We start from the raw sequence: 21,846 nt of genomic DNA, 5'->3' as shown, positions 1-21,846 counted from the left end.
CTGTTGTAAAACGGATAAGAAAGAATACGACTCCGCTGAGCTATACTTAATGGATTTAACTTAACTATATATGTCACAGTTTTTCCGGCGAAATCTAGTATGATACTCGTGTATCAAATTGACTAGAAGGTACGCTGTCAGGAGACAGCTTGCACTGCTGTGCTGCAGCAGTCCTGTGGGCATGAGGTCTTCCGATCTCATGCCGGGTGCCATGCTAAGTGGCCTCTAAGGTAAAACGCATGAGGTCGGCCCTACCCAAAGTGGGCCAGTCTTTTAGGCTACCCAAACCACTCCCAACCAGACCATCATCAGCTTCTAAGATACTGACAGACTCGGCAGGGTCTAATCTTCCACATCAGGGGTCAAGAGCAAGAAGCTTAAAGGGGCAGACGTCGGAACTTAATTTCGAGCCAGCTCATGGAGAGGTCGAGTAGTGTAGTCCAGTCCCAGATTGGTCCAGTTGCCAATCGACTGCTGTTTATGGACGATTTGGGCCAGGGACTGCAAAATCAGGAAAATCTGATAGAAAATCATTGCGGTCTGGACTACCACAACAACGGTAGTTTGTGGTTCCTGAGGCGTCAAAGTTCCCGGTGATCGTTTAGAATGACCCGTGGCGATTGGCTCTTCATGCCCCGTTCTCAGAGGGCATGTTGACAAAAGCAGGAGGTGGTCCCTGTCCGGTAGAAGATTTTGAATGATATCCGCCGGGTTTACATTTCATCTTCCCTTGATAGGAGCGCCCGTCAGTGGAAGAACTAATACGGGTAGACAAGGTTCCCAAGGAAATCGTTATCTAGCCAAAAGAGCAAGCTCGGTCCGCCTGGGTCTGGACTTTAAATGAGTGGGAATGTGTCAATACCAAGTTAACCCTTCATAACAATACGTACACTATGTTCGAGGTTGACGGGCAAACCCCGACACCATGTACTACCAAGGTGGTAGGCCTTACCTTACAGGTGGATATGGAAGGGAAGCCCATGCCGCAACTAAGCAATACGGAACTAATTTCCATGTTCCCGGGAGGCCAAGAATGCTGGATCGATGCACCAGCTCCTTTCACGGCAGGGTCATTGAACTAGGAATGTGCCACCACTCAGTTTATTGAATGACTCCCCGGATCTCCAGACTGTCTGATTAAGATAGAATACGGTGCAAGAACCAGGCTGGGTAGATCTATCAACTCAGCCACGATGGCAGAGATGACTTTGTTAGTCTACGCAAGGAGCCACTTTTTAAAATCCTGACAGTGTCTTTGCCTCACGCACTACAGTGAGATACATATGACTTTGCAGTGGTCCGTCGCCATTGCCGGAAGCTCGTCTTATCTGAGGACTCCATTAGGCATGAGTCTAACTGGTTACTTAAGGTCTCGATCTGGGGAGCGGACTTCTTCCCGGAGGACGTGGTAAATAGCGTCCTCGGAGAAGCAGTTAGTCAACCAAAGCCTCTGAGTCCGGTGGGGTCTAATTCCAAAAGAAAATTTGAGCCCACCGGTACGCAATCAGGGGACAGGAGATGACCAAGGAAATTTCAGTCTTTCCAAAGGCCACAGGCTCAAACTGCTACTGGCAATGCCAGTATCCCAGGTGAGCCAGCCTTCCACCTCAAGAACCCAGCCACAAAATCAGTATGTGTGGGTAGGTCAACCACCTCAACAACCGATAGCCACTACTCCGTTTATTGCGTCTCCAGCGTATCATCCTTCCTTCGAAACACAGGGAGTGTTTCACGTATATAATACGCATGGGAGAGGTAGAAGAGCCTTCCTGCATAGAGGCGGTGGAAGAGCTTCCGGGAGAGGTAGAGGATTTTGAGGGAGCCGTGGAAGCAGACCTGCAAACTAGTGAGACTCCCCAGGTAGGAGGAAGGCTGTACCTCTTTCGGAACCGTTGGGCGTACAGCAATTGGCATACAACGTCATAATGAAAGGTCTGGGGTGGAGATGGATGAAAAAGCCTTTTCCACCAACCAGTTTTTATCAGATTTCAACGGCAGATTTAACACTTTATACAGGAGATCTCCTTCTGAAGAAAGCAATATAAGAGGTAATATGCTTAGAATTTCAAGCACGTTTGTTCAGAATGCCAAAGGAAGAGTAGCCTAGATCTGTCCTATTTGAATACATATATTCAATGCGACTAGTTCCATATGCTGACCGATTCACTGGTGAGGACTTTATGTCCCCGTGGGGCCGTCACCACCTCTATAGATCTTACAGGCTGTTATTTTCATGTTCCGATAGCATGGCTTTTTCGTCCTTTCATAGGATTCAAGCTAGGCAAACGGGCTTACACCTTCATAGTGATGCCATTCGGACTCAACATAGCGACCAGGTTATTCACTAAGTTAGCGGAGATAGTAGTCCAAGAGATGAGGACTCAAGGAATACAGTTAGTGGCTTACCTAGACAGATAAGATATTGTGGTTGAGGATAAACTAACAAGGACACCTCCGCGGGAGTCGGAATGGTCCTTGGCCGAAGTCATTTAATTGGACCTGCCAACAGGTTCCGCGTCTCCAAGTAGACCTATTTGCCACGGAATCCAACCACAAGCCACAATGTCATGTGGCCCCCAACCTGGTCCCTCTGGCCTATATCACAAACGACATGTCCATAGACTGGAACAACTGACGGTGGATTTACCTGATTCCACCTTTAAGCATGTTAATGAAAGTTCTGGACATGCTCAGGTCTCAAAGGTCGGATTGCCCTCATAGCCCCCAATTGGCCCAATGCAACTGGTTCCTTATCTTGGTGGAACTAAAACTCCGACCTCGGCGGATTCCCGAACCAAGTTGGCACGGATGGTACTATCTCACAGTGTGTCTGCTTCCTCACGAGTTCAGAGTGCCTTCATTTTATGGACTATCTGAGATTTGCAGCACAAAGAGATGCTGAGATTGACCCTTTTAACACGTTTCCTAGTGTCAGGTATATGAGATTCTATCCTTCGGCAATATGATTCTGATATAAGAAAGTTAACCAATTTCTGGGAGACTCAGAGGTTCGGACGCTGACTTCGAATCTGGCAGTTACCTTTTTCAGAACTTTTTTGGAAGGAGGCCTAGCCAATAATACTAATACTATGATTAAATATGCTTTAAAGAAATTATTTCAGATCGGATTCAATATTAATCTTACAGATTCGTAATATTTTGTGTATTCTGTGAGCCTGTACTAGACTAAAACCATTAACTCGCCCTCACACAGTTTCATGGGTTTTAAATGATATCCTTGATCTAGATTCTGACTCTGATATAGACTCATGCACTTATATAGCGCTTCTTAGGAAGACGTTATTTTTGGTAAGTTTAGCCTCAGGAGCCAGAATATCTGGACTCAGCATTATCTTGAGAACCTAATCATATTGATTTCTTTCTTCTGGTGGAATTTTATTCTCTGGATAGAAAATTCCTAGAAAAGAATGAGGATCCACAGAATAAATGGTCCCCGTGGAAAATTGTCCCACTTCCACAGGATCTATCTCTGTGCCCAGTAATCACTCTTGAAAACTATTTAAATAGAACTTCTTTAAAGTCTTCAGGACCTTTGTTTATTAGTAAGGATGGAGGAACCATTTCCCTGAAAGGAATCAAACAATAGATTCTTTATTTTATTAAAAGAACCAAGCCAGAATCAGTCCCTCATGCCCAAGATATCCGGGCTGTAGCAACATCAGTCAATTATTTTCATCACATGAATTTTGAAGGATTAAAAAGATATAGTGGTTCCTCCAGATTTAACACAACCATTATAACAGGGTCCTATCTTCATATATATTTTCCCTCTTAGTGCCTTGTCTCCTAATAAGGAGCAGTGCGACACCTGCCTTCCTTTTACTCCCTACCTTAACATTGACCTTTATTTGGGGTGTTACTAAGAGATTGGTATGTTGAGGATTTTAGTAAAACTCACTTGATTTAATTACTCTATTTTTAATTCAGTTCCTTAACTTTTTATGTATTTCCAAGCTTATGGGACCAATTCTCTGTTACTATTTCACGGAGCGACAGGTTGAGCCCAGAAAAGGGATTTTGATGAAGGAAAAATCTATTTCTGGGCCAGGAACCTGTTTCACCCAGTGAACCTTCCTTTTTCCTCCTTCTATTAGAAGGGGGGCTGTCTCTCTTTCGGTGCACGTATACTGGTCAGTGGAGGTAGTTACCCCCTCCCACCAACAACTCCAATGCCTGGCATCACCCATTACCCGCAAATATGTGACTTGAAACCGGATCACAGGAGCCTGACTCTTAACAGACTGTCTGCCAGAGGATGATAGCGCCTAAATGTTCTAACAGTGGTCGTCAACAAGATTTGAAGAGCAAAAAGAGAAAAACTGAATTAAAGGCTTATAGCAGTCCAGTCTCTTAGAACTGGCCCTAGTGGTAGGGTTGAATCTGCCAGGGTGGATAATTACTCCACTACCATTACCCAGCCCATCATAGACTCGAGCGCCTCTTCTGCATCAAAGTGCTGAACCATCAGAGAGGTCCATCTACACGAGGCATCATTTATAGTCTGAAGGAGTCGAGGCTCGTGAAAAGATGGATATTTGGCTTCCAACAGAAGTTGGAATTGCAGCACATTCTTTAGATGCATCAGTGCAACTACGCATTCGAATATTCGTGCGACTATGCATTTGAATGGCAGCCCGTTCAAGATATGTATCAGTGCGGGTTCACACAGAGATGGCCGCGTGTTTGGGTTGTGTGCCAGCATGATCACGCACAGGAATGGCGATGCGTTCCATGATGTCAGTGTGTAGGTATTTTTTACACATGGAGCCGAAACATTGGTAGAAACTGCAATTACTTTCACCTTCCGAAAGGATTGCTTTACAGAATTAAAATACGCAGCCGAGAAAATTGGCCAAACTATAAATTAGAATCCATTGTGGACACTAAGTGTGGTTGCCTGGATATTACCATAAACGAAAAGTGGTGTTTCTTTGGCTGAGCCAAGAAGATCTTTCTGGAGAAAAATTAGCTTGTGGACCTCTTGGTGTACGAGGTGGCGCTAGGAATATTGCCACTGGGAAAATTGCCCACCTAGGAATATTGCCACCCAGAAAATTTCCACTAAAGGTTTTCCAAACCACCAATATTAAGGAAATTTCTAACGACTGATTTTTCATAGAATATCACAACAATGAATTTTAGCATTTAGAACTCAGTATTTCTGCAAACTTCTTCCCATAATGGTGTCCATCATTAAGAGTGAACGTGGGAACGATATACTTGTTGATGAGCAAATTGTTAGTACCATAAACACGGAACAAATAAGGACTGTATAGTTATATACTGGGTGTGTAGTCAAAAAAAGAGAAACTGCAAGGCTAGACTACATACAAAAACATCTGATGACTTTGAAGTTTTAAAACATGTTAATGAACATACACACACTTCAACGAAAGATAGAGTAGATGCTAAAGTTGTGCATGAACCTTTAAAAGAAAAAGTGAAAATGTCCCATCAGTCAAGTAGCTTCCTGGTAGCTCAAGTTACTGCGTCTCTCAATGAAGCTGTCCTCCCATCTCAAATGCCCAATACAAGTCACATAAGGAGGAATATTAGGATGTGGAGACAAAACCTTTCCAAGTTTCCTTCTGTTCCATGTGGAAGGGCAGGATATTCAATACTACTAGAATTTTCAATCATAGATGGCGGGAAAACTTTCCTTCAATATGATAAAGTAAAGGTATTGACGATGTGGTTCGCATATTGAATTTCCATGTGATGTAGGGTTACAAGATTTGAAAATTTTTAAAAAATTGAGCTATTGACGGTATATTTAAAGTTGCTCCGGAATTTTAATATCAACTTTTAACAATTCATGTACAGCAAGATGAACTGAGCACCATGTGTGTCTATGCTCTTTTACCTAACAAGACAGAATTAACACAGAACACTTTATGGAAAATTTAGGTAGTGAAGAAACCAAAAATATTACAATAGATTTTGAAAAGGCTTGTTTAACAGAATATAGGCTGTTTTCTCAAACGTTTTTTTTAATGGGTGTTTCTTCCATTTCTCACAATCGCTCTATAGAAATAGTTGAATTAGGTTGTAAACAATGAATTTTCTAAAGGGATTTTGACGAAGGAAAAATCTATTTCTGGGCGAGGAACCTGTGTCGCCCAGTGGAATGCTCCTTAAAGCACCATTTCTAAGGTATAAATACTGCTAAATATACCAAAGGAAACAGTTGCATGGAATGCCAGGAATATACCCAGCTCGCTCACCCTTATAGGGTGTCGGTATTAAAACTGGGGCAAGTGGAACCACTATCAGAGGTCCATTTCTAATTAGACTTCTCCCTCCTCAACATCCCCCGTTACTTTCGCCGATCGACATTCCTTCTCCCAGGGGTTGGGGAGCTTGGAAGGGGTCTAGGGCTTGGAGAACGACAGGTACGAGCAGACGCACCAACCACTGCACAGATTTAGCTCTGAAACTTGCACTTTTAAACTCTTTCACATCTGACCATAATTAGACCTGCCCGCTGCGAGAGATTATACTTTCGCCCAGGGCTTGAATGAGAATTCAATAGGATATGATTAATAATAGAATTCCCAATATCGAAAAAATAAATAACGATACGTAATTTGTAGGACTGTATCGATGGTCATGAGTACCACGTAGCGTAAATTTAACTACGCTAGTTATATTTAAACTCTGAAAATAGATCGATGATTATCTAAAGAAAGTATACTAATAGGACAAATATTTTCTTTAAAATAATATCTTCCTTTTACATTATAAAAATTAACTTTTGTTTTCTAAGTAGGTATTTTCTTTTTATTCTTTGCAAGAATTTTGCAAGTCATACTACGTAGTTTACGTCACCTGATTTGTGACGTCATAATGTTGGCGGACTGATTTCCTTCCGCCATCATGTTTTTAGGAGTAGGTTCGTTAGTTTTACAGTAGGGGGAAAAAAACTCCTAATCCTACCCCTTTTAAGCTATGAACATAGCGATCATATTCTAACCACCAACTCTGTCAAAATAGAAAAAAAAAAAAAAAAAAAAAAAAAAAAAAACAAACGAGCGAAAGACAAATTGTATATCGCCAAGATAACTGCAATTATACAGGTTACAGCGAGTGAAAAATCCAACAATGTTGCCCATGCGGTGGCAGGGAAGATCTGGGGAATCACTGGAATGGTTCCAGGTACCTGGTTAGAGGGCGCACTAGTGGTACACCTGGCTACCCAATCGGTGATTGCCGCAATTTTGAAATTTCTGCCGTGACATCAGGGACTAAAGTTATACTGTATATATAACTACCGGGTAAGTCAGATGTTTCAAAATTTAACATACCTGGACTTGAAAGGTGTTATCGTGAGGCTACATTCCCCAATACACTAAAGAATTGTAATCCTGGAATACGGGATATACGTATTTAATGGCATTTAGATAAAACTTATATGTAAATCTCATAAATCTCACTTGAATGAAGCACATATGAACAGTTAAATTTTCAATGATGCAAATCTTTACTATAGTGCTTGCGAATGAATAGTTGGACTATGGTGGGGTAGTGACGTTGATGCACCTGAATCACTGTACAGTAAGCATTACTTGAAGGTATTTACAACATCTTCGTGGCCCCTAGCTACACTCTCTCTAGTTCCATACTATACCTCCATTCCCACCACCTTCCATTTTTGTTCAACTTCTTGCCATTACCTTCATACTGCAACTAAAGGGGTTTGCCACCACAAATGGCCACCGAACAACCACCCAGGCCTCAGTGTTGGGTGTTATGGTCCAAATTCACAAATCCAATCTGAGTCCATGATACAAAAAATAACCCTGATGACTATATAGTACTGTACTTTTTAATATCTTAGAATCTACACACCACTTACTAAGAATATTTCAGTTTTGGAAAAAAAGTCATTGAAAAGTGCTGGAATGATAATCTATGCTGCCAAAGCAAGAAAGTTGTGAAACAATGTAAGGCTAATGGACAAGATGACAATAAATACACATTGGTATAACCATAACAGAGGATCAGAATGGCATGTGCAGTTAGACTGCCCTCTTCATAAGCTACAAGGTAAAGGCTTAAATTGTACATGACTAATCTTGCTACCGAGCATTATTGTGAATGAGGAATTGGATTAAGAATTTGGGGTATAGAGCTCTGTGCTTGGGACTTTGAGGTCAATCAGTACTCAAGTGCATCCCACTCATGTACTGTACATCTCTTAATGTAAGATGTGGACAAAATATGAGTGAATGGTATGGGTAATGTTGAGTGCTCAAAAAATTCATAGCTTTAGCTGATTACCTGGTCCTAAGTCTAGGTATACAACCATTCATGATTTCTTCAATTGCATTGTAAGTCTTGTGTATGTAATACTTGACAGTCTTAGTGGTTTTTTTTTTCAGATGTAGTATTTCTTGTTTATTTCTGCCTTTATAATTTCTTCTACACAATCTTTAACATATATATTTTAAATACATATTGAATTTCAAGAAATGTATAAACAAGTGGAAATATTCTTTTAAAAGAACTTTTAAACTTTACATCTTAAAATCTCATGTCATCTGGTAGTTGTGAAAAAAAAAAAAAAAAAAAGTCGAGGAATAAATGAAACTAACTTGTAAATAAAAGCCACATCTTACTCTAGCTGGGTTTTACATTAAAGTTACAAAATGAGTGTCCAATAATTTTGACACAATTTTAACTCCCATCTAGTTTCATAATTGCCTGCCATGTGTCTCAGACACAGGTATTAATGTTCAAACTAGTACTGTAGTTACAAAAACACCAATTTCACAAACCTTTGTGCTCTATAACCATCAAAGTAACTGATTTTTGCAATTTATACTCCTTAATCATGTTCTCCATACCAAACTTTTTGTGCAGAATTGCAGCTTCCACAGTTTGAATTCTCTTCGAAGATTTTAATACTGCATCATTTTTATTCTAACCCAATAAATTGAAAATGAAACAGGCAACAAAGATACAGTTTTGCTAGATGTTAAAGAACTAAATTATAGTTATCACATCATAAAATCATATATGTAAGGGATAAATATCATTTTCACCATTACATAAAATAAATACCTGAAATAGTTCTACCCATTCACTTTTAATGCAAATTAGGACAATTTTCTTCATAAATTTAATCTACAAGGTCTTCAGGACCAAATTTCTATATATGCTACAAATTTTAAAAGTAGTTTTTATTTTTCCTATACTGTATATACAAACCCAAGTCATTTTTATGGGTTTGCTCTGTAATAATTTTGTTACAACCAAATTGAAGAAATATTGTGGGTCTGGAAACATTGTATGATTGCATCATGTTCCCACCCATGCTCGGTGCATCGGAGCTAGCAGCTTTCCTATCACTTTGTTTTTTGGCCGGGACTTGTGGGGTGAATGAGGCGGGGAAATATAAATAGGCGACTCAGGTTTGTACAGCTGGGAAAAATATAAAATACTTTTTATAGTTTGTAGTTTGTTCCCATGCTAATACAAACCCTCGTCATTTATAAGGTAGTCTTCCTTAGGAGGATGGAAGTCCTTAGCTATAAAAATTAGTACGTCTGTCTGACCCTTGACCCAAGTATCTGTTCTTGCTTGGGTCTTATGAGAGATGAAGAGCATGATGTACAGCCTCATGAAATAAAGGTAAGTGACAGAGTAAACAAACAAGCTTTGACTTTGTTAAAACATTTAAAAATTTATTGGTTAAAACAATATATCTGCCCACAATGAAGTGCTTATCTGTATGCGAAGTCATCAGTGTAAGTACTCCTAAGAGAGGGAAGCTCCAAAGAGATGACCAGTCATTCTACTCATGCCATATTTACGATGAAGTAACTCATGACATAAGAAATGCTAGCTGTCCTGCAGTCATAGGTCTTCATATCGACTACTGGGTGGCTACCACAGGCCGTAAGGAGGAGTCCAAAGCTATGTGCGAACAATCCTTTAAGTAATGAACAATAAAGGTGATCTGCCTTTTTCATACACCTGTACCGAGTACATGCGTTAACAGTGGTGTTTGTGGAACGCCAAGGTTGTAGCAATACCAAGGCTATCACGAGCTTTGGGATGGGGCCTGGTAAATGTTTCACCTGAAGATTTATAGGAAGGCTCTCATTATTGTTTCTCGTAGCCAGAATGAAATAGTATTCTAGTTATTCCCTTGTTTCGATCTATGCTTACAAACAAGTTAGGGATGCCTGGACGAAAAGGTGCAGACCTCTTAAGTTAATACAGAGTGTCCTTACAGGACATAATAACAAACTAATGGATCCTCTATTACCTCCTTACAGAAGGAGTTAAAGCAGTTATCATTAATCGATGGATTTTGGGTCGGCAATAAATTCAGGTACAAACAAGAATGACAGATTTTATTTTGTTCAAGACCTGACGAATCAGGCAGAATGGGGAAAAGGCATAAATACACATTCTGCTCAAGGGTCTTGAAATGCATCTTCCAGTACTGCAGTTCAGCTTGGGATTGAAGAGCGATACAATGGTAGTTTGTATTTCAGGTGTGTGGCAAACATATCTATTATTGGACAACCCGAAAAAATCAGAAGACCCATGGTCTCTGAATATTCAAAGATCATTTTGAGCCAACTTTTGTCCCTAAACAGCTCAGATTGTCTGCTATTAAAGTACATTTTTTTCCTCGAGATGAAACAGTCATTCAACTGAGCCCCATGTTGCATCCTTACCTCCAATTCACAGAGGAGACAAGATGCTGAGCCCTGTTTTTTTTTATGTATAACGCTATGGTCAAGTTGTCGCTCAACACTAATGAGTAGCCTTTTACAGTCTCTGTAAAGTGAAGTAACACCTAGGTACGCCGCTTTTAGACATAGATAATTTATGAGGGACGACTTATGTTGTGACCTGAAATTTGTTCCTGTTAAAGATGGCCCTCATCCATGTTAAGAGGCACTTGAAAGCAGTAGGAAGTCTGGAGGGAGAACCTGTAGAGCTGTACCAGCTAACAGGTTCTTCTTGATCCACCAGGAGAGGTCTGACTTGACATCTCAAGAGATTTTCAGGAGTTTCGATGGTGGTTCCGAAACCTCAGACCACTGACTTTTTAAGGCCCACTATACTGAATGGATACAATTTCCCGAAGGGTACAAACTTCTCTAGAGCAGTGAAGTGTCCAAGAAATTTCTGCCAAAGATAGGCTTGAAGGAAGTCTTTCTTGAGGAAGTGGGACATGATCTGTCTCAGTCAATGGACTCTGTCTGTGGATGGAAATACTCTGGCTCGGACCAAACACCGTAGACGACACCGTGACCGAGGATCGACATCTTATACTGTAATTTTGGCATATCCCCAGGCTGCAGCAAAATTCAAAAAGTAGCTGTCTGTGATGGATAAGCTGAGATCTTGACTCCACCAGTTGTCCAGGTAATGGAGTCAAGATTCCCAAGTCATGTGCCCATGAGGAAACTAGAGTGAACAGACAGGTAAAAGACTTGTGGGAGTGTTGACAGGCAAAAGCACAGCACAGAGAAATAAGGGATAAAACATCCACATATTCGTGTTGAAAAATATGGTCGCCATCCCTGGTTACTGGGGTCCTTGCAAACTCCGATAACAAAGGATCAGGCAAGGGAAGTTCAGACCATAAAAAAAGTTTCTGCTTCTTGCTCCCCTTCGAGTAAGAAGCAGAAGGGGAACAATTCCTTTTGACCTTCTTCTCTCTGTGACCATTATACTTCTCTCATTGGGAGGGCTACCACTCCCTGCAAAAATCATAAGTGGAATTTATTTTGTATCTCTTCCTCTGCAACCAGGACACACAGGATGCAGACCGACCTCCTTCCGACTCATGAAAGTACCTGAAGGGTGACCCTCAAGGCTGGGGTAGGTTCTCATGTACACTAGATGGGTACTCATCACTGAAAAGAGAAAGCACACAAAGCATGGAAGAGGATGTTAATATGCATGTAGATGTCTTAATGACAAAGAGCGAAGTGAGACCAAAGTGATAACAAAGCTACAAGCTCAGGCACACCATACATGGGTGGAACATGATGCAACCATACAATATTACCAGACCCAAAATGTTTCTTCAATCTGGTCATAATAAAACAATTACAGAGATAACCAATATAATTACAAGGGTTTGTATTAGTGTAGGAACCAACTCTACTTCAACCTATGCATTCATTTAGAACAATTCTCATAATCATAGTATCACCGGACGAGTAGGGCTAATTATTAGACCATTGCTTTCAAAACAAAGCATGTTTGTTTATATAATCAAATAATGTAAATTACAAGCTTTCACTGGTTGTTCTTAGTCCACTTGCAAGTTCTTTGAATGTAGTATCACATGAAACAACCATAACTGATGTGACCTTATGGAAATATCTTGAAAACAAGAAAGTATTGTGTGATATACAACAGTGTGTTCCGACATAAGGAACACTAAACAACAAAGAGCGATGCATTGTATATGCATTTCTGAAAAATGTTATTAGTAAGGAGAAAAAAGTTAAAATTAAGAATGGACTGCACTTATGACCAAAGTTGAAAATAAAACATGAATATCAGTTCACTTGAAAATACAAGCATCACAATATAAAGAACAAACTTTGATACACATAAGGTATCTCTTGGAGCTTATACTTGAACACCTTAAGAGAATGCAACTGCTACACAGTGCTAGCATGCATGGCAGACTGCACAATTTCAAAAGAGGAAAAACAGATAATACCCTTGGGATACAACTTTTAGATAAAAGAAATTATTCGAAAGACAAATATTCCAACAACATTTCAAAATGACACATGAAACAACCATTAAAAGATAAAATCAATTTCTTTACCTATATAACTACTCCTCTGAACCATAGCTCTTACAAATAGAAGCTCTCACATTAATGCACTGACATTTACAACTCTGTGTATCATAAAAATTCCATACTCACCTGAATTATAACTAAGTCCACTCACTGTACTAAAATTGAAGCTATTTAACGGGTAAGTTATAAATTATATTTTCTTTTATGTCTGTTGCAGAAAGAACAGATTGTACTAGTCATATTCAACTCTAGAGAAAAACTAAATTTCATTAGTACATCAAATTACTGGAAGAAGATGGCAATATCACTCTGGTATGCTCATGTAACCCCTGATTATTCTTTGTAATAATAATACAGTATTAGGTTCAAAGAATTTGGTTCTGGAACTTGATACAAATGACTGCTAAGGCAAGAAAATATCCTCCTCCATATATATTTTTATATATTAATATTTGTCTTTTACATCTTTCAATAACATCAACTAAACATTAACTATTACTTAATACACATTCTGAGCTTTCACAAATTCCTTCCCCCACATGCGTAACCAAAACATCTTGGTTAAGGGGACTACTGCAAGGTCGTCGAGAATAAGCATTCCTTTTATTGATCTACTCTTCCAAAGAGTAATTTGAATTGGTTAAATTCAATTTTACCTAACTGTAGAAAAAAATTTTCTTAATAAATTTTTCATTCGAACTAAGGAAATTTTACACTTTCAAAAACCTCTGTAAGTTAAGTTACAGTATAAAATTTAATAATATATATATATATATAAAGACCATCAAAACTCTACATATAAACTTATTAATTCATCTAGTAAATCATATACACAAATACAGAAAGATATGTAAATTTTTAAGATGCATGTGCACTCTTTTTGCCTACATTATCTATAAATACCCAAAAGGTAGTTTCCCCGCTAGTTAATATTTACATTTATAACTGTCCATCCCAGCTACCATACATGACTAATGCTACTTAATGTAACTTCAAAAAAAAAAAAAAAATCACTGGGCTTTGAACTCTTTAAGAGTCATAAAAACCTTATTATGTGTGTTCAACTAAGGAAAAACACATATCTAGTAATCCAGTATTGCCTATAGCCACTGTGGCTTCTAAGTGATATTTCATTAAATTCCATATATTTTTTAATCTCCCAGAACAAACCAGTGTGTTCAAAAGTTATGTTAAACTAATTATCAAGATGCATTCAAAAATTTATTACTAAATTATGCAAATCATAGAAATTTGACTGATGCCCACCAAAACAGTGCTTTCAAACTTCTTGTCTATACTAGATAATAGCAGTCATTAATCTTCAAAATGATTTCAAGTTTTAGGGGATTTGTATCAAATATTCACAGAATAGTCTTAAAAGACCGTAGATAAAATAAGCATTCAATTTAAGCACTTCATGAGTAACTTTCAGTTCAATGTTACCAGATGTAAAATTATCCAAATGATCTCTGTTCCTTGAGCTAAACAGCAAATCAGTATCCGAGCGGTACAAAAAAAGTAAAAATGCCTTTCATCACCTACATTCACTAACTATAAAAGCTTAATGAGCTGCTCTGAGAGCTAATAAGATTATGACAGAGTAATATCGTTCACCTTTCACACAAACCATTTCATTTCTCCATAGTATGTTTCAAAGGCAACATTCACAACAATGATTTTTGTTAACATATAATGCACAAGAGATGTATAATCTTCTAAATTAACCAGCACTCAACATTCAAGAAGTTCAATTCTCCCTATGAACATGCAAAATGCATATTTCAACTAAACTTTCTTTTAACTACTTCACAACACTTCTGAAAATATTTCAAATTTTTCCATTTCCTCTTGTAAAAGCCAGAGGGAGTAAGAATAAACAATAGTATTAATGGAATTATTCTTTTACATCAAAATATAGTGTGAAACTGAAAAGACATTTACAACACAGATACCTCACAGTAACATTCCTTAAAATGAGTTCTTTAAATATAACAGACCTAAACTGCTATGGGAAGGGAATTCTCAAATACTCAAGTGCCAGTAATGCTGATAAAAAGGTGTCTGAAGTCTTTTTAATGTGGAAATTTTAAATTAAATACAAAAATTTATTATTGACATGCTTGTACTATTCTTTTTCCTGAGGCCAATAAAACTTCATAGCATGTCATTTTTAATTAATTTGATAACCCATTGACCAATTTTGTGAAGTTGGTTGAAATCAGTTAAAAGTGAGGTACTGTATTACTATTTTGCTGCAGAAAAGTCTAACATGAAATTGCAAATTAATGCAACTGATGACCTGAACTGCAGTGGTCTTCAAGTACTTTAAAGTTATATTTCTCTACTAATGATTCAAGAAGTTTAGCACAAAAATCTATTTTTCATGGCTTATAAAGTGGTTAACTTTGTCATTTTCATCCCCTTATCCACAGCAGTTTCCAGGCTGAGAGGCACCTGAAGTACGAGCATCCTTCAAATACAAATTCTCTAGGAAACTATAACACCCATGTGGTTTAATCTTCAAGAGATTGTCAAACAGCTTTTTAACAAATTTATTATTAGTCAATTGTGCGTGGAAAAGCCAGAGTAAAGGCAGCCTCATAAATACTACTTATCAACAAAATATGACTAAATTAGAAAGAAAAGAAGGTAATACTGTGATAAGCAGCGACTCGATACCAATTAATCACAAACATAGCTATGGAAACATTAATTTCACATTCATAACAACAGTAACAAATATAGGGATTATAAAAGAATTTTGCATCCTTAATGACAAGACATAACTCCTGTGGAATGGTTGGGTATAACCAAGGCAATTGTTTTAAAGGTTTGTATAAACCACTTAAGATGAAGAGACAATACGCATAAAAAGTAGCAGAATACTATATATGAATTACTGACTAGCTGCAAGACACAAACAAATAACAGATTATGAATACCGTAAACTCTGAGTACAGTAACTTCAAATTCATTTATGCTATCAATGTTAATTAAATATGATACTGCTCTGGTTAGAAATAACTTGATTCCATCATTATTTACATGAAGTAAAAAAATACCCAAAAAACACTTGCCTTAATTTCAATAATCATTTGGACTTGACAAATTTCTAGTAAGGAGAAAACAAAATCAATTAACTTTGTCAAGTTTGTGTACAGTTTTGTAAAGTAAAGAAGTTGAAAATGCAATGTACTGCATTCAAAATCTAGATGGCAATATATTACTACATCCCTGTACGTGTGCCAGGTCATATTATGGCTACTAGCATATGTATGAGCATGTATATTGTGAGGACACTTAACAAAATCCCTTTGCTTAAGAACTGGCTCTTACATGCCACCCAAAGCTCGCTTTTTCATGAATTTTATAAATATTTTTCACAAAATCTGACTAATGCAAACCTGTTGTAGATGAAGAAGCCGTTTTCAGAATTCACAGACCTTAAATGACAATAATTCAAACTCAACCTTCTTCGGCAAGACCTAAAGAGTTTAGACTCGATGCGAGTGAGCTGCCTCGGGTTGAAGAGATGTCTTGATATGAGAAGTGATTGAAGGTCTGGAAAACCAAAATGAAAATTCAGCATCCCTTATTTTTTCACAACTGAGGGCAGCAAAGGTTACGTATTATCAAAAATTGTTTGTCGAGTTTAAATAAAAATTTAAAATATACTTAGCACTATTAAGATGAACAGAATTCTAACAAAATTCATTTTTTGACACCTTTAGATCACATTACTTATATGATACCTCCGAACACAAAGCTTTCAATATTGAAAAAAATCTTTACATAACCCCTCATTTTAAGGGACTGCCAGTGCCTAATCCCCATTCCTTGGTCCTCCCAATACTGAAGTCAACAGAGATGATTTTAAAGGTTTAAAGGTCGCTCATGAATCGCAGAGGCAAGGGACAATGCCCTAGAGACTGACCATATATGATAAGCGCCCAAGCCAGGACCAGGGAGGGCCAGGCAGTGGCTGCTGATGACTCAGCAGACAGACCTATGGGATCCCCCAAACCCCCCAACCTTAGCTCACAAGGATGGTAAGGTTGCAGACACGAGAGGCACTAACGAGTCTGAGTGGGACTCGAACCGTCGACTGGCAAACACCAGGCAGACACGTTACCAATCAGGCCACAACAAAAATTATTAACCCTGCAAGTCATTTAAGTGTATTGGAAAATAAAAAAAAAAAGTGTATTTTTATGTAAAAAGGGGGTTGGTTTTTAACCAAAAATATGGTTGGTTTTTTAACCAAAAATGGGGTTGGTTTAACCAAAAAGTGTATTATTTTCAAATCGCTTGTCAATAGCATATTATGGCAATTATCAAAGGTTAAATTAAATAAGTAATGAAATTCTATAAATTATTTGATTTAAATTCAGTATTAATACAGTTTAACTGTTTCAGATTAAATCCAGAACAAAAACTTTTCCTTATGAAAATAATTACTCCCGATTAGAAAAAATAAAGGCATACAATGAAAGATTCTGCTTTTTTTTTTTTGGAGGGGGGGGGGGGGGGCAGAATCTTGCCCTTCATATGGCACTTCCCTGGCAGCCTTATAACACCTATTAGTCAGCTGCCTTTAACTATAGGTTAAATTCCTATATAATAATCCCCCATCCCACCAATTTCAATTAACCCCCTCATAGCATATCATATTAAACAGGTCTTTTGGTAGATGACCTATTCTTCCTGGAAAATGTTGAAGCCCCACATTCTTTTCTTAGTCCTACATTTTTAGAAATGTGGATAGAAAAAAAATGTGGGACTTGATAATTTTACAGGAAGAGTAGCTTAATTACCAAACTATTGATACAATTTTATTAAAATTATTTCTAATCAATAGCTTATGACTTATTAAATTTCAAAATATTTATGAGAAATATGTTACATTAGGTAAGGGTGGTCAATTTATTTTTAGAATAGAATTACATTTGAAAAATAGGACTTGAATAATTTATAACGGGTTAAATTATATGGTAAATGAGCTACTCATCCTGGAATTTTTTTCAAGTCCCACATTTATAAAATGAAAAAAATTTACTTAAGGGTAAAGTTAATGGAAATTATCTAAACTCTTAGTAATCACGCTAACAATAACTAAATACTGTACGCGATTATTTATGATTTTGGGTGATTTCCGAAAATTAAAAATGAATTGAATGAAGTTTTAGAAATGTGGGACTTGGAAATTTATTCAGGAAGGGTAGCTTATACCCCAAATTGCCAAAATTAAAATAAATATTAACTGATATTCATTTTATATATCTAGATTTGCAAATAACTTTTTGAAAATTGAACATTAAATAATGAATAACTGGCAATATTTTTTTCTAATAATGGAAAATTGAAAAAAGGGGGTGGCAACTCTAGGGGGGGGGTTGATGGCTGGGGCCTAAAAAGGAGGTTTCACCCCCAAAAGCGTACAAATTAGCATCTCTGCATAATGTGATCAAAATAAAAAATTTTAATATCAAAATTCAGTTTACTGTATTTTGATGAATCCTGCTTCTAGATACTATTGATAAATTAGTGCCGTGTTGGGTAGCTAAGCACTCCTGACAAGATGGCAAGTGAATTACTGAGAATTTCATGTTCAAAGCATCCCATGTTTGGAAAAACACATACTAGAACTATTATTCTGAACTATGTCGAAGATTAATTTCATTAAATATCATAACCCAAGAAATTCGTTCATCACCCAAGCATTCACTAAAGGAACATTTAATTCATCCTGAATTTGATCTTTTGTACTTGTGAAAAAGCTTAGTACAAGAGCTCTGTTGCAGAGGCCAAGATTATTTCCCAAAATATGGTTCATTATTTAATTGATTGTAACCTTAACCATATTCAAAATTTGAGGTTGTAATCATTGATAGAGAGAGCAGATATCAAAACCCCAGATAAATTTCCCTTGAATCATCTCTTGAAAAGTTTTTCCATAAAGCGTACTAGAAAAATTGATGATGTGTTTCATTATTTTTCTCAATAACAAAATAGAGTATGAAAAAAAAAAAAAATAATGTTAGAATTGAAAAAATTGCATATACAGGTACTTGAAGCAGAACTTGCATTACTAACCATGAGAGCTAACTCTATGAAACATAACTCTCATGACACAACCGCTTAATATCTTCTGACAACTGCTAGCACAAGAGCCAACAATAGTAATCAAGTGTGCCAACTTACGAAGAACATGGCGAAATCTTTGTTCACCAGGTCTGATAGCATTTGGAACCTCAATTATTGAAGAGTGTAAGGGAAAAAGCACACGACTTCAAATGAATCCCAAAAGTTGGACAATTTCTACATCGTCCAGATGCCGGAGGAGTGATATTGGATCTTCTATCTCGCAATCCCTCTGCTTATTACAATGAATTAAGATTGTAGAAAAGTGTATATTTGGCAATAAAACTCACTGGACCATAGACAAAATTGAAGCTAGAGTCAATTATTAAGGGTACCGTCCGCTATGGTGTTCGACATATCTTTAAAAACTCGAAAATCGTTTTATTATCTTTATGTATGCAGAAACATGTCGTACATGCTTTCCAGAAGTTTCAGCCAATTATTTTTACAAATAATGAAGATGAAGCGGTCTTTAAACGATGATGTCATCCTTACTGCGTCATCTGCATGACTGAGTTTGACAGAATCGTCTTTGCGTGTTTATTTTTGCCTATATGTAGCGATTTTTTCCATTATGTTTCAAAATCTTGTACGTATGGCAGAGATGGAAGGCATTGGTAGATTGTAAGTGAACACAAACTACGATCTACGAGAAGACCAGCCAGAGTTTCCAAAGACGTATAGAAGTTATGATGCGTGTGTGTGTTTACTTGCAGTTCGTATGTATATTGTGTTTTCACAAAGTCCTCGTGAACTTTATAGCAAGGCCAATGTTACCTAAGGTCAAAGAATGAACAAAAAGTAATAAGAGAGCAACAAAAAAGAAAGAGTACAAAGCTGGAACATTCTAACTAAAACTCTGGCAACAATGAGAGGCTGCTGGCAACTCATGACACCCTTCAAATACCTTGTTTAGGGAACCTTCATGTACAATTAAACAACAAAAGAACAAAGTAAGGTTATCATAATGTTATTTTGATTTTTCTAAGAAAAAAGCAAAAATTTATAGCAATTCTTAGGAAGCTCATAACTCAAAAACACTTATTCACACTGCGGTACATTTTTCTCGGCTATTTATTGCTCAATTTTAGAGAGAAAGATATAATTGAAAAGAGGAATAAAAATCCCACAATTTGTGTGACAGATTTCATTTTCCTTTTCCTCTTTTTTTTCATGATTATTTTGCGTCTAGACGAAGAAAATTAAGAAACAATTTATTAAGAAAAAAAATAAAAAAGAGGAAAATTGCAAATCTATCACACAGAATTATTTGGTTTGTAAAGAAGTTTTGATTGTATGATTTTCAATACAAATGATGTCATATTAGAAGAGAAAAAATGTACCTAAAATTAAAAAATAAATCATGATTTCTGCTTATAAATCAAAATGTTTTTCATCAAATGACTTGAATTTTTTAGACCATTGATATAACCGTGATAGGAACTGGAAAATTAAGAGAGCCTTTAAGAATTGGCAAAAATTAACCAAACTAATGATATTTGGATTGTATAACTTGCACTGCCTTCATAAAAGATACAACAGGAGTAGAAATATTCAATGTGGCAACGTTAGTCACAGCCCACGCCTTATCCTTTTCGCCATGAGGTGGCCGATAGAGTATAATCAAAGAGAAGTCTCTCTACGCTTGACTGAATGACTTGCAGATTACCATATCAAGAAATTCTAACAGAACCTGGAAATTCAACGAGCATCAGTGACCCAATTCAAGCTCCAAGAATGAATCGTTGCACCAAAGAAATGCTGTGCTCCTCGGCTCCATTAAGATTTATAAAGTCAGCCAACATATTTCAAGCCAAGCAATCCCTGGTTCCTGAGGAAATCAACAGCAGTCATGTTATTAGCGTAACTCAAAAGCTGTGCCCTTCCAAGGATGTCACACATATCTGAAGATTGAGAAGATTCAGGAGAAGAACAATCCACACCTAAAGTAATGCATCAATAAACATACCTTTCGAGTCTGAAGAACCATAAGCACTCCTGACAACTTACCATTTTCACAGTTTGTATCACTATTAACCTGTACAGTACCTCTAAAAGCTGGGATATTCATTGTCTAACCCAGAAGTTCTCGTACTTAATCAGTACTTTAATACCTTATGTGCTCACGATATGGTAGTAAAGACTTAAGAGGAACACTTTTTCACAATTTCAGACTTTTCAAGCAGCACCAAATAATTATAACTTCCCAATTGGTTATTCAATTTTTAAATCTAAACTCCCTAAAATCAAGAACACCAGTCCAAGCACATATTTGAAATAAAATTGAGGCTAAAAAACTCTATAACATATTCAGAATACAAAGTAAATACAGTAGTTAACTTACCATGTACTCAGACTCTTCCTCAATAACGTTTAGATGTTCACTTTGGTCAGGGGGTGTAAGCTGCACAGACTCTCCAGTAAACTCTCGATCAAAATATCTTGTGTCTGTCTCACTGGTTACTTGTGGCTTAAAGGGTGGTGTGAGCTGTAACAGAAAAAGTACATGGTACTGCATGTAGTGCACATTTCACTTCATGATCCCCTTAGTAGAATCTAATCATTGAAAGTGTTAACTGTCATGACAAACCATAGCCTGATTCTCCTTACCAAAAACTAAATCCTTACATGTTATATATGACCTATTTTAGGTTTATTATAAAAAAAATTATTATACACCTAAATTATGCATAAAATTTATAATAAACTCAATTGTGGAACTTGGGAAACTTTAAAAAATTACATTATTAGTATCAGGGGTGTTAAATGTCTAAAAATTTCTAGAACAACTAATGAGATAACAATGGAATTTTTACTGTATTTTCAATTAATGATAGGGATTTTAGAAGGATTAAATCTTGTGCTTTGTGAAATACAATATACAGTGCAGTATC

At 37.1% G+C, this 21,846-nt stretch overlaps 1 protein-coding gene across 1 annotated transcript in view; it reads right to left on the bottom strand.

The window, feature by feature from the left end:
- Positions 1-11,563: 11,563 nt before the first annotated feature.
- The window catches only part of Akt (Akt kinase), a 103,183-nt gene continuing 92,900 nt past the window's right edge, over positions 11,564-21,846 (bottom strand). Inside the window, exons 11-12 of the mRNA XM_068366922.1 lie at positions 21,297-21,440; positions 11,564-16,372 (exon numbers count right to left, since the gene is read on the bottom strand). Coding sequence (XP_068223023.1) covers positions 16,277-16,372; positions 21,297-21,440 — 240 coding nt within the window. The 3' untranslated portion in view covers positions 11,564-16,276. The remainder of the gene's footprint in view (positions 16,373-21,296; positions 21,441-21,846) is intronic.

Source organism: Palaemon carinicauda, chromosome 44, assembly GCF_036898095.1.
Source record: "Palaemon carinicauda isolate YSFRI2023 chromosome 44, ASM3689809v2, whole genome shotgun sequence".
Classification (NCBI taxonomy): Eukaryota; Metazoa; Arthropoda; class Malacostraca; order Decapoda; family Palaemonidae; genus Palaemon; species Palaemon carinicauda.
Note: the sequence above shows the minus strand (reverse complement) of the source record. Positions and strands in the feature narration are given on the sequence as shown.